Raw genomic sequence first — 24,048 nt, 5'->3', positions numbered from 1 at the left:
GCTTCCAATATTACTCAATGATTAATAATGACCGTAATTATATCACTAAAAATGCTCGAATTCTCGCAACTCGTTAACGTTCACATGTTTTCTTTAAGTAAATCATTTCTGCTTGTAAATATACAAGCTTAAAAACAAAAAAAAATGAAACAAAAAAATTCAGTTTTCGCGACTGCAATTGGCCAATTTTTCCACGGCAGCGTGACAAAGCACGCGATGTATATATATCTAATTTATTTAGTGCACGTAGCGCCTTAAATTTCTTTTTGAGATTACATAGAAAATCGTTACGCGTTATTCACCGTAACAAGTCATGTATACGTGTATTGTGTATATATATAAATATTTGATACATAGGCATGCGTGTGTATGTATAATATGTAAAATATTGTGAGTTCTTAGGCCCGCTAAAAACAACATCGGCGTAACAGTGTAAGAATTCATAAGAGTGCGACAGGTGCGCAGGCATGGCACATAATGTATAATAATTTATGTATACAGTAATTATGCAACAAAGTTTCCAATAAAACGAACGTGGCGATAATTGAATAATTTGAACAGGTACGAACTAAGTTTCACAGGTACTGGATATATTTCGTAACACGGGTAGAACAGAAAATTTTCCAACTGCGTACAAGAGATCAATGCAACGAGAAATAAATTATTAGACGCGCTAGCGTTGAATTGTTTTTTTTTTTTTTTTCTACTTCTCTCTTCATTCATCGATTAACTAATCTTGTTAATCACAGAAGAGTTATCATTTTATTCCGAATTTTTTTTTTTTTTTTTCCTTCTTCTCCCAATGTTAAACGTACAAGCGGTGACAATTGCTCAACAAATAACAATGCATAGTAATCAACGCAAGATTTTTAAAGAACAACACTGACGTCAAGCAATTGCAAAGCAATTGCAATGCGACGCTGGGCTAGAAAAATACTAACCACAAGTCAATTGTTCACTAATGAATTAATTACCGTTGTTTCGTGTTTAGGATGTTTTTGACATAGATAAGATATATCAATTTTATTTTCGACTATCAGAAGTTTATCGCTTTAGTGTAAATTGGAGAAAATCGCGGTTACGGTGTATAATAATAATAATATATGTATGTGTAGATACTAGGCTGCTTTTTATACAGTTATATATGTATAATAATTGGTAGATGTAGGTATAATATAATAATTATGTGTATCAAGTGTATCGGATGATTATACAGTACATATAAATGTATATATATAAATATATACATACACACATATACGATGTATAATCATATATATATAATAGGTATAATAAAATTGCGTATAAGGGAGGAAATTAATACCGCGTATATAATTCACGTATTACGGGAGTATGCATTGTATATATATATATATATATATAATAAGTGTACCCAATTATCTGACGGGGCAAAAACGATTATTAGTACAACTTTCAATCAGTGATTATCAAATGTTAACGGTATCTTCGATCAGGTTTGCAGCCCAATTTTTTTTTTTTAAATTAGCGGAATCATATTTTATTCCTCGTATTATAATTACTCTCGGTATTGTTTTACGGTCGTTATTATAATACGACATTTATAGTTTTTCGTTAGTTTTCATCTTTCATTTTTCTCAGCTAGCGAATTAAACGAATGAATGACGCGCGGACGTGAAAACGGCCTGTTTGTAAAAATAATAATAATGATGATAATAATGTTAATAACAACAACATTAGCGATAATAATAACAGACACCGAGCGAGATCGGCGCCTGGGATATAAAATGTAATATTTTTCAATGTAATACGTGTAATATATCTCAATTTTCTCATCTCGCTTATTTTTCCTTCCTGCATTAAGTACCGTGTTATCATTGTTATTGTTATCATAATTATCATTGTTATTATTGTTAATATTTCCGCTCACAGACTTCTCTTTATATATTTTTCGTATTCCTATATCGCATCATAATTGTACGTGCCTCGCAAACAAAACGAAGCCCCCTAATTGATTTGAGTATCGAATTGACGCTAAATTTTTTTTCATTTTATCACTATTCTTTCTTTTTTTTTTTTTCTTTTTTCTTCGTTTTCTCAGCTCGTTATAATTTTTCCCCGTGTTCATAGTTTATTCATAAACGAGTTTTCTTCGTTTCAATACGCATACGCAATGCCTTTGAAAATTTCTTCCTTTCCCTGTAGCTTGTAGAATAATAATTACTATATAATTATAACTTCTACGTATTTATATACTAATCTTGCGTGTATAATATATTATACCTATAATGCGTGAGTAACTATATTACAAAATAAACTGTACCGAAAAGTGATTCTGTATCATTCACTTCTCACTTCTCGTTCGATCCCCGTTTTACTGTAATGTTGTTAAACGTAAATCCTGTATGTTAGGTACGATTGTTTTTTTTTTTTTTCTTTCTAATAAACGACGTACATGTTACCTTGACAAACTTAAAAAAATAAGGAAAAAAGAATAAATAATAAAATCTAAATCCGCAGCAAGTCTTAACGATTCAGCAGGCTTGAAGATATATTCCAGTTTTTGATAAAATTCATTTCAAAATTTTCTTCACCTTCAATTGAAAATTATAACAAAATGTAGGTTCTATTTTCTATCACGTGTATATATTATACGTATATTATACCTCCCCGCATCTAAGAACCACACACATATTTACGGTTTTTATACCGCGTAATTATATAAGTTAGATTAGTTATTATGTAAAATATGCACTTCTACATCGTTGTTACGCTGTACGTATATATATAATAATAATAATAATAACAACAATAATAATAACAACAACAATACGTGACGTACGGTTCAATTAAAAATCAGGAGTGATTTGATAAATTGAAACGAGGGCCAAAAAAAAAAAAAAACAAAAAAAGAAAGAAAAATGAATAAATAAACTGATGTAACAAAAAAAAAAAAGAAAAAACAAACAGAAATAGGAATCGTATATGTAACTGAATTTATAATCCGTTAGCGGTTAGCGTTCGCATAACGGGTTGTTCGTTTTTCCGTTCCAGCCAGCGCCAATAAAATCCCACTCATAATACCGCTGTATTTACATTAGACGCAGGAATGTGTGTCTCGCAGTTCTTCTTCTTTTTTTTTTTTTGGTTTTTATTTGTGGGAAAAAACCATTAGATCTTCTCTCTCTTTTTCCCCACACCGAGTTACCTTCCGGGATTTTTTTTTTTTTGCGGTGGCTTAGAAAAAGGATAAATTTTTCGTTTTTAATTTTCTTTTGTTTTTTGTTTTTTTTTTTACGTTTTATCTTTGCTCTTTGGTTTTTAAGTTCTTCCTGATTTTTCTTCCAGCCCGTGTACCTTCGGTACTTTCGCCTACTTGCCAGGCTCTGTTCCTCCGACTGCCGGCCCGTCCTGGCGCACTTTGTGACCCCGGAAACTCGCCTGGATCTTTGTTGCTGCCTTGTGCAGATCCGGATCTGTCAAGTCGATGCTCTCAAGTTCGTTCAGCGCGTCGTTTACCTGAAAGAGGAAAACCGACGATCCTTATAGTTCGATCTGAACATAATTCTATCGGTGACTCAATTTTGTTAATCGAAACAAAAAAAAAATAAGAAGGCTGAAGACAAAGTAAAGTAAAAATAGTCAAGGTATTTGACGATTTTTTTGTTTTTTATCTTTTTTTTTTTAACTATCCGAAAACCCCCCAAAAAAATCAAGCTCAAACTATTTGTGAGGAATTCGTTTATTTATTTTTTCTTTACGTGATTCAGTACCTCGACATTCTCGATCGAAATGATTGTATTCTTTAAACCTTGGCTTTTATCACGTTTATCAGTTCGAAACATGACTGTAAAAATCTTCGATTGAATATGAAAATGTATAACGAGCAATAATTTTTCGGAATAAATAATCTCTGCACAGAATTTCACCCTTGTGTTATTCCTGTTTTGCATTCAAGAGAAGATGCGACCTACATCGAGCCGCGTATAAACTTTAAGGAAAAGTTGGCGAGAAATTGAAACGTAGATAAACGTATGCACATACGTACACAGGTAAACAGGTTAAGGGGGTATGAGAAACTTTTCACTCAACATTATTCCACGTTTCGCAACGACGCGACGCGACGCGACGAAGACATCGCGTTGGCTCTGTACGACGTACCTACGTAATAATACAGCGTCGTATGCTCATTTTGCAAAGCATGGTCGTGCGATGTGTACACGAATACATTACCTCCCTCACTCCGGGATGCAGCCAGGCTATTTTCCAGCCACGGACGGGGCCTTAAATTAATTAGCCAATCAAACGAAGTGGGCATAATTAGCGAAGATGAAAGCCGCGAACAATTCGCTGCACATGCACACAGTGTTCGCCTATAATATCGTCGTCGTTGAAGAGATCGGAAATTATTCCGAGGGTCAAAGAACGTACTCGCGATCCTGCAGCAGGGGCTGTGCTTTTACCCGAGAGCTGCGCGATATCACCGTGATTTGAATCCGAATAATCCCTTATGCATGGCGGACCTGCCGGAGATGATGAAAGTCCTGACGCTTACCGAAGCGCGAATTTCACCCTAATTTGCAGAGTCCGTCCGCTTCGCCGTTTCTTTTTTCTTTCTTCTTTTTCCATTCTGACGAACCGCGCAAAGATCGAAGGTAACGGAATTTCTGGGCGCGTCTCGCCGCCAGGATTCGTCGAAGAATAACGAAATCTCGTCACGTCTCGGACACGTGACTTTCCGCAAATCGATCCCGCAGCTCGGAATTCGCGAAATCCGTCAACCCTCTTCTACTCTACCAGCTTCGCGGATTGTTAGACTGCTGAAATAAACAAACTTAATCACTTTCTCCGCTCGTTAAACGTTTGCTGTACACAGAGTCCGTAGCGGTGGATAGTGAGTTAAAAATAAGCGACGCGTTCCGTCTTAAATCCGTTATTTTTTGGTCATTCTTACGTCGAGTACCGGCTGTAATAACGCTCGACTAATTATCTCGTTTATCGCCCGGGAATAACGAGCCGCGCTAAACAGCGTGTCGTATTCACGAGAGGATATGAATTCTAACCGGGGCACTGGGTCTCGTATCATTGAATAAACACGAGAGGTACGCCTTGCTGGTTGTCGGCCCCGAGGGGACAGGAGATTTCGGATCAGGGAAAGGCCTGCATTATTCGCCAAATATCAAATCATGTTCACCGCGAATCCACGTTTCATACCCAAGGTCTGGGTCTGGGTTGTCATAATTCGTACGAACGTTGAAAACCAGCGTCGTCGGCACGATTCTTATACCGAATAGAAAACGGGCGCCCCGAAATTTATCCAAAGAAAAACAACAAGAATTGTTATTATTAATTACTACGTGGATTAGAATCCAGGGAATATTTCCTCACTGTTCTCTTTCTTTCTTTTTTTTTTTTTTTTTTTTTTTTTTTACAGACAGAAATTAGTTTGCCTGTAACTTTGTCATTTTTTCTTTTCCCATTTTCTTTCGTTCTTCTCGTTAACGCGTTTATATCAACGACTCGGGTTTCTTCCGTCAATTTTTTTTTTTATTTTTTTCTTTCTTTCCTTCTTTATTTTTATCTTATCAGCTTACAGCCAGCAACGGCGTACCAGATTATCGGTAATTAAATAATTTCCCTGCCTTCTAGGCTTTCCTTCCGGCGTCGTCGTATATAACTGCACATCACTGTAGGGGACGATTGGCAAGAAAAAAGACGAATTTCCGTTCTTAGGGGTGATACCGAATGGAAATTATATCGGAGCGTAATTTCAACCCTGGGACTGAATGAAAGCCGCAAGAATTCGCGTTCGAAAATCACAATAAAATTTCCGACTGCACTTGTACGCTGTAACCGAGTGTCTGCGTGGGTATAATATATGTATAAGGCGTAATTGGCATACATATACGTAAATATATGTTAATGCATATACATTATACGTGTGAACCTAATGTCAAAGTTGCTAATAATAGCCGGCGTTGTGCTGAAATTATCGATCCCACCCCAGCGGAGCGGAGGGAGCGCTCACCTCACCCCGTTTCACCCCCTTTCGCCCCCTTTCGCCCCTTGAGCGTCCGGCCCGTGCAGCATTAATTAAACAGGTAGACGGAGTGTGAGGCGAAAGTAACATCGGGAGGGAGGGCAGGTGTGCATGTGCGAAAAAAGGGTGGGTTTCCGGTTTCGCGCATCGGCCGAAATTCCCCCCGAGAATCGAACCCCGGCCGTGTTTTATAATTATCTACATTTTTTGTCGAGACTTTTCTACACGCGTCCCGTTTTCCTTTTCGCGAAATGGGAACCGTTGGAAAAAAAGCTCCGGGGAGGGCGGGAAAAAATGTATAAAATAAAATAGAAAAATCAACGAGTAATCGACTCCTGCGAACCGCACGAAGGCCGCCTAGAAGCGACTGTAGATCGAAGGATCGTGACTGATAAGGATCGACAAGCTCCTGTTATATCGTGGCAGGTTTTTATTCACCGTTTGTTATTATTACCCGGCAAGGCCGCAGAAATAACGTCCGAAAATATTTGATTTTTTTTAATCAGTTTATCATCTCGTGATATTTTCAGGGGCGGGTAATCGCTTTTTGGCTAACGATTCGATCGCGTTTTACACGAATAAACGGGATCGGGTTTCCTTATAATTATTGACAAATTGAATTCTAACATCGCGAGATTGCAGTTCCGACCGAGGCTTAATTATTCCACTGCGATGCCTCAGGATGCGACATATTTCGGGGGCGGTGTTGAAATCTCGAATTTTAAACGTTCCGAAAGCACCGAATTCCGAATTTTTTGCACGCACAACTTAGAATAAAGAAATCAAACTTTTAAGAAACATCAAAGTTTCGAATGGTATGAAACCCGACGCTCAAAATTCCGAGAGGATAAAATGCGAGAGTGAGAAAATTGAAAAATCTGTAACACCGAAATTCCGAATGATCCAAGACTTTCGGTTATTCTCATTTTTCTACGCTGTGTGAGTATATTTTAATTTGTCGGAATTTTACTCCATTCAAACTTTACTTTTCGAAACTTTGCTCTATCGTAACTTGAATTTTCGGCATTTTGCATCCCGGAAGTTTGAGCAGTCGGCTTTTCGACGATTCGAAACTTTGTTGTTTCGTAAAAGTTTGATTTCTTTATTCCAAGTTTCGCCATGAAATAATTCAGAGCTAGGCGCTTTCGGAATTTCAACCCCGCCCCAAATTTCTCACCACCCGTTGATTCTGATCCATCGTGCAGAACAAACATCCTGCACCCTCTCTCGGGATTTATAACACTCGGCCTCGACTTCAGCTGTGACGAGGCTGCAGCCAGGGAGAAACGGGATTGTATCGATCAGGCCATACCTTGAGAGGGCTTCTCATAAATGCTGATTCGTTTGCAAAATATTTCTGCACCCTGCGAGGCGCTCGCCATTGATATTTCACAGATTGGCCGAGGGCGAGGACATCGAAAGCTGAGGAGAAGGCTCGACGGTCAGAGAATGGATTTGCCATCTTTCACCTCGGATTCGAAGAAATGAAAATCTTTTATTGGTCAATTTTCATCATCAATTTCCATCGTCGCCGGATGAGCTTAATTTCGGGGTGCCGTCTCATCAGCCTGATCAGCGGTGATAAATAAATCCTTACACGGTTTGGCTGCTTTTGATTGACGCGACGCTTGATACGTGTTTAAAACAATAGCCGAGGGACTTTGGAGCTTTGTTTGAGTCTCGGGAAACAATGGAGTGACGTTAAAATCAATAAAACCCTGTGCAAGCTCTCGGCTCGCGGGACCCCGAGGGCGGATTGATGTTTTACTCATTGTCGCACTGCTGCACTAGTCGGTCTTATTTGCCACGGCGTGAAGGTTATGCGGAAGAAAATGCCCCGTGGCGTGCAATTCCCTGTGAATTATTAACCCCGTGTGCGCCTAGGCCGCTTGTACAGAGCTTTTAACCCTTTAATTCACGCTGGGACGCTCGGCGTCCCAGCTTTGTTTTTTTTTAATTTTTTTTTTGGCAGCTTATTATTCGTTGAACTACTTTTTTCGTAACAATTGCCCAGTTTTTTAGTCCCACATGGCCTCTGAGATATTTCCAAGTTTAAAAAAATCTAAAATTTATTTATCCGTTTATTGTGAAAATAGGAAATGTAAACAAATCTCGTAATTCGTACTTTACCACGAAAAAAAGCATTTTCTGCTAATCTACACGCTAATTTTTACACAAACTTAGTACACACCAAAGAACTTTACAGAGTTTGCGTAAATTTTTTTCTCTTCTAGTCTTCATCTGTCCGACATTTTGAATTTTCAAATTTCGAATTCCGATTCGTAATCAGCGACCCAGAAGGCACATGTTTTCAAAATTTTGAGTGAATCCTACGTAAGGAAAAATGTGTGCATGAACGAGTTAATTGTTTCACGCCCCAAAATTGACGTAATATCTTTCTCTACTCATTACCTTTGGGAAATATTATCATAACGTTCGGAATTTTATTTTATTTCACACGGCAAACGATCCTCTCTCTTTTCTTGGATTTCGTCCTTAGAGCGGCTGGAGTTCGAGATTCTGAAGAGAGCTAGAAAGCTGACTCCGCTGATTGGAGTGGCTGGCCGGAATTCGCGCGGCGCACTGCACACGGATGGGCTTGTTTTTTTTTTTTTATTTCGTTCTGCTCTCTCTCTCCCTCTCTCTCTCTTTCCGACTGAGCCAAAAACTGGAAGAAGGCGGGGAATTTCGCGAATATATTTTTCCCAACATTGATCTCCGACACCTTATGCCGGCTGCCAAGAGAGTCGTTCAAACGCGCCGCGCCGGAGGCGGATGTTGGAAAATTATTCCCTTCGCAATCTCTTTGTGAGAATGGCTGCCTGCCATCCCCGGACTCGGGAAACTTTCCTGCGCCGCTTCGCCGGCCTAACAATGGCCACAAAAGGACCCGCAAGCTGAACGCCGAGTGAGAATCTCGAACGTTTCAATGCAATTTCAAAGACTCGAACGTTGTAGGTACCCACGTGCCGGTGTAATCACTTTTCAACACTTTACTCGAGACGTGCAGAGAATTTTTTCCCCTCAAAAGGTTCCGCCTTTTTCATCCCTCCGTTGACTCGCATTACTCGAATTTTCTTCGACTACTATACACTGTAACGTTGCAGGCAATTGTTTGTCCGACTTGATCAAACACTTACGTAAGACGACGGGACGAAACTTAACTACCAATTTGCGCTAGAGAAAGAATCTGATCGCGTTGAACAAACAGCGGTAACTCAACACCCACGACGTTGCAGGAATAACTACCGGACAGCTTGCTCTGTCAACCACCAGTCGAAGGGGAGGCGAACTCGGAGGGAAGTTGTATTTTTTAGGGGATCGATGAAACCCGGATCCCGCCCCGAAATTCGCGGAAGTTTCGTATCGGCGGTAATTCAGGCGCGAGGCGTGAACGTCGATATGTGAGGAAGGAATGGCGATATGATAAAAAAAAAAAAAATAGTAATAATAATAATAAATAAGGGTGGAAATCGCTGGGAACGTTCACGCCTACCGGCCCTCGAATAGGGTTTTGTTCGTTCGCAAGGAAGCTAATCGGTACAAATCGATCATCCAACGCTCACTGACTCGATAAGCAAACGCACATGCATAAGGGCTCGTTGAGAAGAGACGGAGCTTCGATTGGGTGCTGTTTGCCCGAGGATATGTTCCGCTGGGTTTCACCCTCGCAGAAAACCACGTACGCCAGTTTTCCGGCGTTACGGTTATTCGCTTTCTCTTAAGAAAATCTGGTTCATCGTTGTTTGTTTTTTCTCGCCGTGAAAAATTGTGCGTTAAATTTATACTCGGAGTCTGAAAGCACAAACCTTGCAGTGCCTTACTCGCGCTCCTCGCAACGCACTGGATGAAAAACGCAAATTATGCGGGAAAGAATTCGCGGTAATTTGTGTATTCTGACCCCACCGCGTTCTCAGGTACTGTATCTGAAGCTCCCCAAAATTAGTTATAAGCAGGGTTTTTCGCCTGAGAAAAAACTCCTCTGCCGTGTTTGTAATTCGGAGTGAACCGGCATCAGCCTAAAGCCATTCCGACAGCTGCGGAATGCCTGAAATTTATTTTTCTTATATCGAGTGAAGAAAATTGTTCAACCGCCGAAAATCGGCCCACTTGAAAAGTTTCAATCGATGCCATTTTCAATCGCGATGATGAAAATTTGTGGAAAAATTCAGAAGCTCAGAGACCGATGGCTGGAATGGGTGTACCGAGTTTGGTAATAATTCACTGATAATCGCTGGACTTATCAGCCTTTCAAGCCGTAAACTGGACGCCATATTGGAACCTGGGAAAGGATAATGCTTTGATACACGGTACACGCATGAATATTACAACAGCACCGCGGGAAAGGGATGGCTGTTTAGATCCGGGCACCGCGCGTTGATACCGTCAGACGTATTTCGACTGATCGAGTAATCCAGGTAATCTACGCATCTCGTAAGCGGAAGCTAGCATTCAAGGAAACTGTAGGGTATGGGCTAATGAGGGATTACTCCGTGGTTTATACGTCGCCTCCGCCAGTCCTTATCGAAGGTGAGGCTGCAGAGCCCGGAATCTTTGCGAAGCGATCTGAACGTGGCCTTGCCTTCACTGAACTCACCTTCTGGTCGATTTTGTCCGCCGTTTTTTCTACGAACTGTTCGATCGGCTTGATCGCCGCCGAGGCAGCCGATACGACCTGCTGCTCCTTCCTCGACATGTGGCCTCGGAACGACGCCTGGATCTTGGTAGCAGCGTTGCAGAGTTCTGGAAAATTAAGCTCATTTCTTACGCCTATGAAAGTACGGGGAGTGAGTTCCGCAACGAATAACGGATAAACAAAAAGGATGACGAGGAACCAAAGATAATACAGGTCTGCAAAAAAAAAAGAAAACTTCATTTTTCAGCTGCATGGGATGTTTCTGTTGAATATCATGTTTTCCAGTGTGCCGAATCCGAAAACGACTTCCATTTCCCTCCATCGCGTACAATATTTTTGCAATATACAACGTGTTTGCGTAAAAAAAAAAGCGTAACAATAATGAAAAGTTACCATTTCGTTACAATGAACTAAATAATATTTCTTATAAAATGAAACAAACAATTCCGTCGTGAAATTTACTTAATATGAAATCTTTTCTTCTTCTCTTTACCTCGCCGAACAAACTTCCGCTTTCCATTTTCTGTTTCCCTGATTGTATTTATTCTTGAGTATCACTCTAATACGTATTAAATGAGAGTAAGAAATGACTTTTGCATAGGATTTTTAGAACTAAGAAGAGGATACCAGATCTCGAGTTAAACCGGAGTTTCACTCTAAATGAAATTACGATCACGAGTTAAAGAAAAAACCTGACGTGATGGAATTTTCTTAGTACTTCCCCCGATTTCAGTGAGTGAAAATCTGTAATAAACAGTACAAAACCCTGTGCACTTTTTTGCCTGCAAACCTGTATTATGGAAAACACCGCTAGTCCTCTCACCCTTGTCATCCGCCCGGAACTCCTCGAGTAGCTGCTCCTGCGTTGGTTCCGCGTCGTTCTGGCTCTGCGGCTGCCTCGTTCCGCTCTCCGGTTCCTTCATGCTCTTCCTCGCGTGGTGGCCTCGGAACGCGGCTTGTATCCTGGTGGCAGCCTCGTCCTTGTCCTTCTCGTTCTCGCCCTGACTCGCCGCCTCCTTAGTGGCCTCGGCCGATTTGCTGCTCGCCTCTTCCGCCGCGGCAGTTTCGTCGGTCCCCGTCCCTTCCGTCGATTGTTTGATATCTGGGGAAGAAGAGGAGCGAGCTTTAGCCTCGTCCTTAGGTCCGACCTTTTACCTCGGAGTTCTAATTCGTATTTATGAACCGACCCTGGGCTTTTCAACCCGTATTTTTCTCGTCGAGTTCCGTGAGCCAGGTCGCGAGGTCCTCTCGGGACCTTTCCACCCCCACCCCCTCTACCCGCCGAGCCGAATATCCAGCCTGGATGAGCATGTTCCAGAGGAGTACAGACCCGGGACGGAAGTCGTAAATATATTTATCGCGATCCGCGATTCAATCTCGTTATCTCGATCACGGTACCTGTAATCCGTTGGCCTGTCGAATTACCGCACTGGAGATGGAAAGAGGCCTGAACACCGTGCGAAGCCGAGGTATGAAAAATTCAACTCCTCAAAATTAAACTTCTTTATCGCCGCGATGTTTCCGACCATTTTTTTCCGAGGTGTTTTTCTACTAGAGGAGAAAAGCAACGTGGAAGTGAAGGAAAGCCGAGAGATTATCTCACGTCCGTACCGCCGGGAAAACTGGGTCTCAGTATCAGCTGTCGGCGCCCGGAGCTACCGCGAGTGTCGTGGTGTGTCTGTTTTTGTTTGTTAGCATCCGCCCTTTGTGTTGCTATTGTTGTTTTCCTGGTACGGAAAGTCGAATCCCAAGTTTTCCAGGTCACGCTCAGACTGCCGCGATCGCGTGTTTTCTGTAAATGAGTCCGTACCGCGTTTACGAGTACAAAGTCCAACTATCCTCCAGAGCCACAACGATCAAGAAACGAATAATTAAATTACCGCACATTTATTACTTGTGTATTCCGGAATCCTTAGTCGACTGATTCTGTCGACAATTTCTCATTGTCATATTCTCGAAATTACGAGCATACGTTGTGAATTTCTAAATTGTTCGTTTTCTCCACCGTATGTCGAATTAGCCGACACGCTGCACTTGAGAATTATAAATGATCGTAATTTTGTTTTTCGACGGTGAAAACTTATGAAATAACTTTCAAACGACGCACTCAGATGGCAAGAATTCAATCGTCTAGGATCTGACCAAATTCCACCTACGATTATGAGAATTTATTAGTATTTTATGATTCCAATTGGGCGCCATTTTGCAACGGCAAATGACCGAGGGTAAGAAAAGTTTCCCCGTTACTATACCTGGGTGGGAGGCGCCAAGTCTTGCGATAAAAAACGATTGCCTGAGACGACACAAATCTTCGAAGAATAATGATAATAATGAAGTTGAATAGCGCCGGCGGTGGAAAACCGTTCGAATATCAGTGAATCGGTAGTTTTGGGCAGGTCGAAGTTTACGAGAAGCGATGGGGAACAATTTACACGAAGCGGAGGTGACAATTAATCCGAGGTCTTTCCGCGGGTTGGTGTAGTAGCATAGTGGTCGTGGAGGTCAGCGAGTTGCGAGGTACCTACGTGCTCCTTGGATCGATCGAGGGACGTGGAAGAAGAAGTCGGAGCTTTCCAAGTCGGAGCTTGAATTCATCCATACCCGGAAAGTTGTCGGAGGGTCGGCAACGAGAGTTTGTCGCGAATCAAGGATTTGAAAAACGGCTTTGAGTTTTTCGGCCGGTTCTCGTCGACTTGACGGGTTTTTCACACACACACACACACACACACATATATATGTATATATATATATATATTTCTCGGTTCGATATTAGCGCCCGGGCAGCCGGGTCGTTAATCTTATCCAGAAAGAGAGGGGCGGGCCCCGAAGAGGAAGAGGAAGGTAAACAGCGATATAGCCTTCCCTCCATAATGCTCCACAGCAGCTGGATGTTTGCTCCCCGCACACATGCCGGTTAAATTCGGCGTGTGCCAGTGTTCGCGCACTTATAAAATGGCAGAGCTCAACCCCCGCCGCGCCGATTCTATAACCCCGAATTTCAATGGTAGCTCAAATTAATGACCTGTTTCTCTGTGTTTTTTCAGGCCTCTCTTTCAGCTTCCGCGGCACTTAACGCCATTGATGTTGCTTCTAGGCGTGCAGCTATTATAAGGGGAGGGAACGGTTACAGGCTCCGGGAAATAAAGTAGATAAGTAACGGTCGAAGGAGGGAGTGAGGCGGTTGTCACGAATGCGATAGCAGAGCTTACGAATCAGGGAAAACCGCGACTTCTCTTTCAGAATAACCATCAGACTGGGAATCACGCTCGTTAAACTGTCAATTTAAAACCGGAAGCAGAGATCGTCATCCTTCCCAACGAAATCTGCAGGAACAGCAACGGAGCCGTGTATTTGAACCTCAAACTTCGTAATTTACGTGGATTGAAAAATATACCGACTCCCGTAGATAATCGCTGGCAGATTATACAGTTCTCGGAGTTCTCCGCTCTCGTTCTAGTTAATCCAGAAGGTATATAACTTCGTTTCATTATAATCCCTGCTCGATTCCTCATATCTAACCAAGCCATATTCATGTCGAGAGTTTCTTACTCGGGAAAGTTCTGATCTCAACGCGATACTACGAAAGTACAGGTTCACCTGCACCGCCGCTCGGGGACAATTTTGCATATAAATTTGACGAGGTTTCAGTCTCGAACGTGCGGATGTGAACAATCAAACACGCCGAGCTCATTGTTCCAGGTTTGTATCTTGCTCGACGACGTCACTCTGTCTGATCAGAAACCGATGAATGCGTCGCATTCGGCGCGTCTAAACAGAGTGAAAACTACCCCCCCCCCCCCCCCCCCCCCTAAACCTGAACCTCCTGTCTCCATTCGGAGCTAAATGGGTCGTTGCAATTTAATCAGATCGAATAAAACACAGAGGGAGACAACACGAGCTGCCTGACGAGGCCTTTGCCCAGTGGGATTCCAATTTTGATACTCCCAGCATGTTTTTCAGGCGCGTCTTTACGCTCCTCGTCAAAGACCCGGTAAAAACGTGTTAAATTCTGTAACGTTGTTCGATTTCATCTGTTCGCTGTTTGAGAGAAGAATGCTTCAAGAATAGTCACCGTGACTCACAATTAGTGCGAAAAAATTAGAAGAAAATAAAAATCAGGTAGAAGCCAACGCAAGGGCGAAATATTTTCCACCGTGTTATTATAGGTAGCGGATCAAGGATCATTCAGGATTACCTGCACCGTTGTGACGCAATTAACGATAAACGGACCAGACGGCGATCCGATTATCTTCAAGGTAGGGCCTGCGAACTCGAGTGGTTTTATGTATGACATACACGATGATAAAATCTAATATTAGTGCGCGTAAAAAAGCATGGCGAATTTTATGGGGGGGCGATAAAAACGCGGCGTGCCAAAACCACACGATGTGGTCTTTAATTTCGCGAACAATTACATGACGGGTATGATGAGAATCTTTTCCAACAACTATTTTTGACCCCCCAAATAACTTCCCATCAACTTTTCCGTGTTCGCAGTTTAGCTTCTATCAAGCCAAAGCGAGACGCCCAGGCTGCCCGGGCTTGGGAATTCGATAATTACGAGTCCGGAGCGTCGGGAATTCAGTTACAACGCTACGGTGTGGACTGAAATTTTGCAGGGTGGAATAAAGGGTACAAAGGGATGTTCGGGGGCGACGTCGGACCTCATCGACTGCTCTACACTCGAACGATGACGAAAACTCAAGGGTGAGATTAGTCACGATCACTCTTCGGGTTCGACATTGAGAGGGTCTTACCCCCCCCCCCCCCCCCCAAGCATATCGCGCCCATAAGTTACTCGTCAGATTTCCAAGCCCGCGGTGAGGAAAATAGGGAATGATTGATGCGCCCCGGAATCGATTCGGTCCGAAATATACCCAAATTCAAGTCTCGATCATCCCCGTGGCAACCGCCAACTTCTCTATTTTTACCCCGAAAATCCGGGACGAGTAAGATCCTTAATTTAAAACAAGGCTATTTATCTCGCACCTCTTTTTTTTTTTGCCCTCGTCTACAAAGAAAGTGCGACAGGATTATATGAAGAGTTCCATTTTTTTCATCACTTCTCTCGAATATATTTTTAAACGAAGAAACAATAGTACGACGTGACAAATTGGTGAGAATCGAGAGAAATGAAGAAAAATGAAGAAAAATTTAAAAAAATGGAATTGTAAACAAAGAAACATGAAGTAGGTACTGAAAAATTACAGAGTTTTTTTTTCCACCTTTCTTCTACTTTTCCTTTTTTATTTGCTAACCACGTCATCCCTCCTCGTGAAAAACTCACCTGACGATGCTCGCTGCACCCGGTGTAGGATCCCCTGCACGACTGACTCTCCGGCGTCGCGACGCCCCCTTTTATACGACCCCCTCTCCTCCCCCGCCCCTTAGGGTCTCGCCGTGGGCCGCGAGGTGCGCGCAACCGAGGATAACACTCCAGCCCCTGCGAACCGCGAAGGGTGTCTCCGGGTGGACGGTGACGAGCTAGTTTTTTGCCTCTGCCAAGCAAATTTCTAACCTTTTGCCGAGGTACGTACAACCATGGGCGAGCTGCTTCTTCGTCACCTCCGCGACGTGGTCGCGTCGATCGCGCGGAAAGAGAAGCGCGCCAAGTGTAGGTATACGCGAGAAAATTAAAATGGTTCGCGAAAAATTATCTTCGAGATGTCTGTAATGTATGGGGGAAAGAGAAAAATGCCATCACCCTTTACACGACGTTAAGGTGGGGGAATCTGGCATTTTTGTTGAGGATTTCGTTTTTTTAACTGCATAGGTATATATTGGGGTGGTTCGTTTCTAAATTTTTTTTATCAATCGAAAAATTTGAGAAAAATACTACAAAAAAATTGTCGTAAGACCTGGAGGAAGTAGAAAAATATTTAGAGGACGTTACCAATTATTGTTATATTTTTTATTTATTTCCAATTAATCATTCTTCATAAAAATCAGTACCGAAAACGAAACAGGGACATTAAGGTGACGCGATACTCCTATTTCGGCAACGAAAACTATCATCCAAATTTCTCCGAGACGATTAATCTGTGACAAGAAACTATGAAATTCTTAGGCGCATTTGACTGTTGTTTGGCGAACGATTAATTGGACCGTGGTACAAAAGAAATAATCTAACATATATATATACATATACAAGTCCGAAAGGTGTACGTGTAAAAAATCAGTAAAAAATATCACAATTAGTAGCGACCTCTAATTATTTTCCTACCTCCTTCAGGTTTGACTACAATTTTTTTTCAGTACTTTTCTATTGGCAACTTTAAAAAAAAAGAAGTTAAAAAATAGAGATATACCGAACTACAGACTGTACGACTCGGCGCTTAATATCCGCACGTAAATTCACGGCATTCTGGTTAATCGAGATTAATCTCGTGCTGATTGGTATACTCGACAATTTTAGCGAACGAGTAGCAGCAAAAACACTGACCAGCCATGTAACTCAGGCAGCTGTGTAATTGGGAATTGGAGGAGGCGCACAATAGGAGGAAGGCACGTGGCTGACGGATCGAGTCTGGGTTCATTCGTGACAGGCTCGTCGAGGAAACCTTCCCATCTGCACATTTTCTACCCCAAAACTCCTCGGCGTTCGTTTCTTTGCCGGAATGACACTCCCTCAAGACGTATAGCACGCGAAAAAGTTTGACACTTTTATTTCCCCACTCCCACCATGTCACCAGCTCTGAAATATTCGGCCTTTTTCAATCCGCCTGTCATCCTCCAGAGTTCGCGCCGAAATTACTTGGACTCGGTCCTGTAAAAGTTTGTACAATTTTTTCCTACGTAGGATGTAGTTTCGTGGTAATTCGATATGACAAACTGTCTTCTTCGACGACGAAACTGATTTCGGACCATTTAATCGCACAAACTGAAACAATAATCATACCGACGACTCTGTCCAGCTTCATATTTGTTTTTCTTGAGTTGGGGTAAAACTTCCGCCGGCGCTTCGCCACCGATTAATCGTTTGGGTGGCTCCGACTGGCCGTGAGTAAGGCAGAAGCGAACTAGAGGAGGGATGAGTACGTTCCCTGCATTACCGGCCTGCGATGCGAGCCTTTACCCACAAAAGCTCGCAAGCTCCGCACGGATAAAGCTCCGAGTACGTCGCAGGGTTGTATATAAATTGAAAGTTGAACAACGATTTCCCAGTGATGGAATTGATCCTATCGTGAGAGCGATTCCGGCAAATTTGATCGACGCTGATCGCTGCCGTCGATAAAACAGGGCTGCACGTCAGTCGGTAAGGCAGGTCGAAACGGAGGAGCTTGCGAGAGGGAGGAAGGGCGGAAAAGTCGCGCGTGTGTCTCATCCTCATCTCGGGAACGACGAACCGCCGTGGAGAGTCCGGAGGGGAGATCAATAAATAAGGGAATAACCCGAGAGCTTTCGGCCTCGAGGCCCTGGACGAGGATCTGCGCTCTCCGATTCAGATCGGGCTTTTCTCGGGCGCCGTAAACCGGGCAGGTAATTGTCGGCGTGGGCTCTACGCCAGTACGATCCCTTCAACCCTCTGGCGATGCGGGCACGCGAACCTTTCCCGAGTTCCGGCAGGAAGCTCGGATTTCGAAGGGATCTACTCTCGAAATTGAAAAAGCGCCGGACGGGATCGCGCGGAAGATTACGGGAACTGAGAAAAACGTGAGACGACTTTTCGCGGAACTTTTTTCATTTCTCACTGCGTCCTTTCCATCCCCCGGAAGAGAGGGAGGATCAAGGTTTACAAGCTTTTTCCCACAAATCATCAGAGCAAAGTTGTCGTAACGAGTTTCAGGTTCTAATCCGGTTTTAATTTCGCTTCATCAGATTCGAGCAGTCAACGGAAAAGGATCGCGAAGGTAAAGTGAGCCGTTGGGGGGGGGGGGGGGGTGACTCGAAGGTCGGCAATAATATGTCGGATTTTACTGCAGCCTGCAGGTGCATTACGATCACGTTTGGAGAAGTTTAATTGGACAGCCCGTCTCTCAATTTTCCGACGTCCCTTTATCCCCTGCACGCGAGGCGCGTGTACGAGTTTCGTTTAAAATTATCCATCGCAATCAGCGGTAATCGGCGAGTGGCGGCGTCGTTGAAAAGGCAGTCAGGGCTTTATCTCGAGGGTGCATTACAAACGCAGAGTTGTCCTGGAACTAGACTCGCGTTTCTCGATTTTATACGCGCTCGACACCGACCCGCCGGAAAATCGATACATCCGTTTCGTCATCCTTGCGTGCAATGTGTGGGTGGGTACGTTCACGTACCGGTTCGCAGGTTCCATCCACACACTACATTCGTACTTGGGTTAAACGTGTGATTCTGCCTCTGGCCAGTGGCTTACAGGAGCTTCCATGGCTCGTTGACTATCGATTTTTCACCGGCTATCGCCGGCAGCGCCGAACCCTCTTTTTCCAGTCCCATTGTCAGAGCGATTTCCATGGATCGCGAATCCCTCGTAACACGGGATGGAGGAAATGAATAATTGTCGGCTTGAAGAAAGGGGGACCGAGTCGACTTGCACCCCTTTGTTCGAATATTTTCCTCCAAATTCCCTTCCTCTCCTATTTCTTCATCTCGTATTCGATCACCGAGTCCACGATTGCGGATGTGAAGCATGAATATACATCCGCGGAATCGCATTACCAGCAGCGGGGATGGTTCACCATCTTTCTCTTCAACCCTTTTGCTTCAATTGTCACGATTCCCAAGTGGCTCGTATGCCATAGATAGAAGCCGCGGCCCGCAGACACCACAATGGTAGCCGTAGCAACGGTGTTCGTGAATATACATCATACATATTTGCACGTTCATTTTACTGGATAGGTACGAATTCACACGACACATACACATGTGCGGTAGGGTGGATCGTATCTTGACTTATTTATTTTTTTTTCAAGGTGACACTATCAAAATTTGTGACAAATACCGAAAAAAAGAACTGTTGTAAAACCTGGAGGAAGTAGGAAAATGTTCAGAGGTCGCTACCAATAATTGTTATATTTCTCATTTATTTTTATGTCTACATCTCACGGACTTGTATGTACATTAGTTTATTTTTTTCGTATCGCGGTTCAATTGATCATTGTTCACAAAAATCAGTACCGAAAACGAAGAAGGGACAAATTTTTCGAGTGACATCTTAAGAACAAAGAAAGTTAACGAATGAAACACCCTGCTATTCATGTGCGCGTACATCCGTGTCCAACACGCGTAATGACATACCTACTTTGGTCTCGTACTCGTAAACCAGCACACCTCGCCACCGGGTAACATCTACCTAGTTCGCGATGTGAAATTTATGTATGCATAAGCTATAACTGGCACAAAATCGCGGATCTGTCTTATATCGCTATGAGCTGTTGAAGGAGGTCGAGTCGGCACGCGACCTCGGCAATTCGCAGGTCCGTACAGGGTGGTTCACGTTCGGCGGTCTGGGTGGCTCGTAAAAATCCGGAACGAAAGTTCCTTTGGAGTATCTTCGAGGGATGTACGGCTTCCGAGTTACGGAACCCAGAAGTTCGACCAATCGGAGAGCCGCCTTTGCGTCGTCTGCTCGGCCGTGCAGCTCCGCGATTGGTCAACTTCGAAGCTCCGTATCTCGGAAACTGTTGGTAGCTCGAAATCCGCGTAAAGTAACTTTCATCCTGGTTTTAAGAGGGGAATCAGATCCCAATCACCCTGTACCCATCCGCGAGAAAGTAACGATGCTAATTTCACATGAATATTAAAGTATAATTTTGATTCGTCGTGTATTCACGTTATACCATCTACCTACGCTACACGCTGCAGTAAAGGGCGATGCTATCGGGAACACCGGGTGTACGAACAAACTGGTTGTACACTTATATTGTGTATAAACTGTGCTATACACCCTCTTCGCAGATCGAACCACCCTATCGCAAAATTATCGCAACTCGACGTTAGCTGGTAACTTTTTTTTCTTTTTTTTTTTTTGCGAAGCTGTAACGGCCATTTTACGATGGCGAAAAGCCACTCGCATACATCGAGGAAAGCTATTGTATATATTTAGTGTTCAACTTGGACGTCTCGACACGCGTCTACCGCTGGCTATAGGAAGGCGTTATTTGAGAATGGCGTAGGTTCGCCGACCTGTTCGCGGGGAATCGATCGCGCTATCAGAAGCTCTGTCTTCTTTTGAAATCGCGGCCGCTCCCCGCTTCCCGTCTACTGCAAAACCGTATCGTCGTCCTTCCGGAACGCGACGCGGGGATGGTCCCCCCCTCTGTTCCGAATAATAATCGAAAACAAGCGATCTAATTCGAGGGGGTAAAAATCAGTTTCAAGAATGCTCTCAGCCACCCTCGAGAGTGAAAAAACACCGACCCATTGGACAGACAGAGAATAAAGGCGAAGAAATACCAGCCGAGCGAATCGGCGCGCCGGCAATTACTCTCATTTGAATCGATCGATTCCTCAACAGAGACGCGCAACAGCTCGTGTTTTATTTCGCCTGTAGCGTGGGCTAACGGCTCGAATTCACGTAACCCGATCGCTTAAAAACACACCCAGTTTTTCCCCGTCCGAATGACGCCGAATTACACTTCTTTTCCCTTCCCTGAGCTTTGACTTTTATTTATTTTTTTCCTGCCAACCCTCTTCGAAAGTCTCGGTTCATTTTTCTTCGCAAAATATTTGCACTGCTCATCAACTCGGCAACCCCTTAGAGAGCGTAAATTCAGCAACAGGGTGAAAACGAGGGGATTAATCATGACTGATTTGTCTTTCGCCAGTCCGGATGGCATGTTTATTTATTTACTAGCTTAAACACGGGCAAGGCCCACTTGCACGAACCGTAGGAATACCCACCGAACAGGCTTGGCAGTCGTAGAAGTCAAAGATCAAAACTAAAACCACAGATAAAAGGCAAGGCAATGTCAAGAGGGACGAGAAGAAGAGACCGTAGAAAATAACGAAGTCGAGCACAGCCTGTCAATCGAGCGTGGAAATATCAATTTGACAGTGCGATGTAGCCTTGGATAAGAGTTTATGTGTGCCCAGGAGCCAGACATTGCGAAAATGCAATTCTCATCCTCGCGTGACCTTACACTCAATCTTTGACGTCTCGAACACGCGAGGTAGGCAAAGCCTGGCCGGCTTGGAACGGAGTTGGTGGGACTTGACAGACCCCCTCGGGAAGGCGGTAATTAACGAATACCAGAAAGAAAAGAGCGAGGAATAAGCGACGACGGGTTAGAAAACAACATAAAGGAGTGGGGAAGGAAATCAATCCTATCTCGTCGAGGGATGGATAAGGAGTATCGAAATATTTACTCACCACCGTTCTTCGAGTCCTCTTTAGCCTCCTCGGCTGTTGGCTGAACGCTTTCCTTGCTCGTGTTACATCCCATCTTGCACGTCTCTCTTTTCTCTCACTCCTTGTGATTATCTACCTGGTACAGCTGCGCAGACTTTTCACACACTTTTGTTTATCTCGTTTATTTTTTTCGCTTTTTCGTCGTTCTCTTTATTTTAAAATCAAAATTGCGAATTTCCCTTCGAACCAATGTTACATTCACTGGTCGGTATAAGAATAATCTCTCATTTGTTATACGGTTGAAATATTCTGCCACGCTATTCTTCTACATCAGTCGAGAATGTGAATATTAATTTATCGCGTCGCGACAATATCGATACCTCGTAAAAATATACGGAATATATCGTGGAAAATATGTATGTAGGTACGGTTATCTCAATACGTATATATTATACTTTATAAAAATATTACAGCGGACAATTGATCGTGTATATACTCTGAGGGTTGTAGTTAACGATTATTATACCTGAGACGGACGTGTTCTGTGTTTTACCACTTGGTCTTTTAACCTGTGCGGTACGCGTTGGATACTCGAAAATCTAAACGAAGACAGTTTCGTTTGTTAGATTATACTTTCTTAGCGGTGTGTACTTATCCCTCGAGGAACGCGAACTGGTCAACAATTATCTATAATCACCCGTGCCTAATTAATTCCACGATAAATAACGGCGTAAGCGACGATTCAAACTTTCACAGCTTTCGCTTTCGCAGTTTGAAAAAATAAAATTGAAAATTGGTCTCTTCTTCCTCTCTTTATACTTTCCGTTTAATTCGTGTCTGATTAAAAAATATTAATTACTCTACGAAATTTTTGCGCAGGCTGTGCCGTTTTACCGGTAATTGTTGCGTTACTTGGCTCTTGCGACGTTGATTACTCGTACAATCGACAGATTAACTTGTTAATTACGCACGAGGGACGACTCACGTTCAACTCGCACTAACAATATGTTTTCTGCAAGATAATATCTCTACGATTTTGCGTAATAAGCGTTTGAGCTGCGTTCTTAATTTTTGGAGACTATTTTTTTTTTTTTTTTTTTTGTTCAACCCCTCACTTTTACGTTATAATATATATAATACGAGGCTTTAAATTTCTAGTATCAAATTCCGTCGATTCGTTTGTCGTACAAAGAAATTGGACGATTCCTCGATTTCACTCCTATTATCGGGACTATCGGCTAATCTAAGCTACACCTTCGGGATCGACATTTGAGAGATGGTTCCCGTCGGCGGCACGGGGCGTACTGACGACCCTGCCCTTGCGTCGCGACGCTATACGCCGCTGGTTGGTGGGATCTCCGTTGAGCTGGCACCACGACGACGGAGAATCAAAATATTAACCGTACCTCCTTTTATTCAGACTCATTCCGAGCGGACTGAATCCCACAATTCGGAAATACGTGTCTCAGAAGAAACCCGATATAGAATTAAACTACCGATGGTCCTGGCGTCCTTTTATTTATTCGCAAACACACGTTGACTTGTGTTGAAAAATACTGTCGCAAATATTTTCAACTTCTTACCGAACGGTCTATAATACGACGTTTTACGCGTAAATTTTTATTGCTCCAGATTTTGGTCGGACAAAAAAAAAGACTGCAGCTAATAATTGTTTCTATGAGCAACATTTTTACTCGTCATAAATCGCGTAAGGATCTTCTAATATTCTGTTTGTGGAGAAAATTTTTTTTTAATTTTTTGTTCGAGGCTTGATTCGAATAAACGGATCGAAATCGAAAGCTTCTGTTACTGGAATATTTAATCCTGAAACGCGGCAACGCTGACGCCCTCCATACATATTTACACGATGTTAGTGCATAAATAATTTCATCTACGGTTTGAATTCGTACCAGACGACTTTACTAGCTCACGTTTAGTTTCTCGAATCGCCATGCGATAGAGTTTTGAATTTTTTGAAATTGTGCGCAATTCTTTCAGTCTTCAAATATCTCATCATTCGATTACCGTTATCTGATAAGTAACATTTCTTGCTATAAAGTTTGCATTATTTTGGTTGAAATACTTTAAATTCAACAATATCGCAATGCAGGTTTTGTTTGTTTCAATATC

The 24,048-nt window shown here is 42.9% G+C and overlaps 1 protein-coding gene across 2 annotated transcripts; it reads right to left on the bottom strand.

The window, feature by feature from the left end:
- Positions 1 to 628: 628 nt before the first annotated feature.
- On the bottom strand, positions 629 to 23,234 carry LOC107223097 (cilia- and flagella-associated protein 91). 2 transcript variants are annotated; one of them, XM_046745846.1, is made up of 5 exons: positions 22,445 to 23,234; positions 21,940 to 22,243; positions 11,479 to 11,757; positions 10,617 to 10,789; positions 629 to 3,498 (listed from the first exon to the last, which is right to left on the bottom strand). In XM_046745846.1, exons 2-5 carry the CDS (start codon positions 22,010 to 22,012, stop codon positions 3,352 to 3,354), a joined length of 672 nt encoding a protein of 223 aa, XP_046601802.1. In that variant the 5' UTR covers positions 22,013 to 22,243; positions 22,445 to 23,234; the 3' UTR covers positions 629 to 3,351. The 2 variants fall into 2 exon arrangements, with proteins under 2 accessions (XP_046601802.1, XP_015518163.1); XM_015662677.2 differs by having other exon boundaries at positions 10,617 to 10,762; positions 21,940 to 23,227.
- Positions 23,235 to 24,048: the final 814 nt, after the last annotated feature.

This window comes from Neodiprion lecontei, chromosome 7 (assembly GCF_021901455.1).
Source record: "Neodiprion lecontei isolate iyNeoLeco1 chromosome 7, iyNeoLeco1.1, whole genome shotgun sequence".
Taxonomy (NCBI): Eukaryota; Metazoa; Arthropoda; class Insecta; order Hymenoptera; family Diprionidae; genus Neodiprion; species Neodiprion lecontei.
Note: the sequence above shows the minus strand (reverse complement) of the source record. Positions and strands in the feature narration are given on the sequence as shown.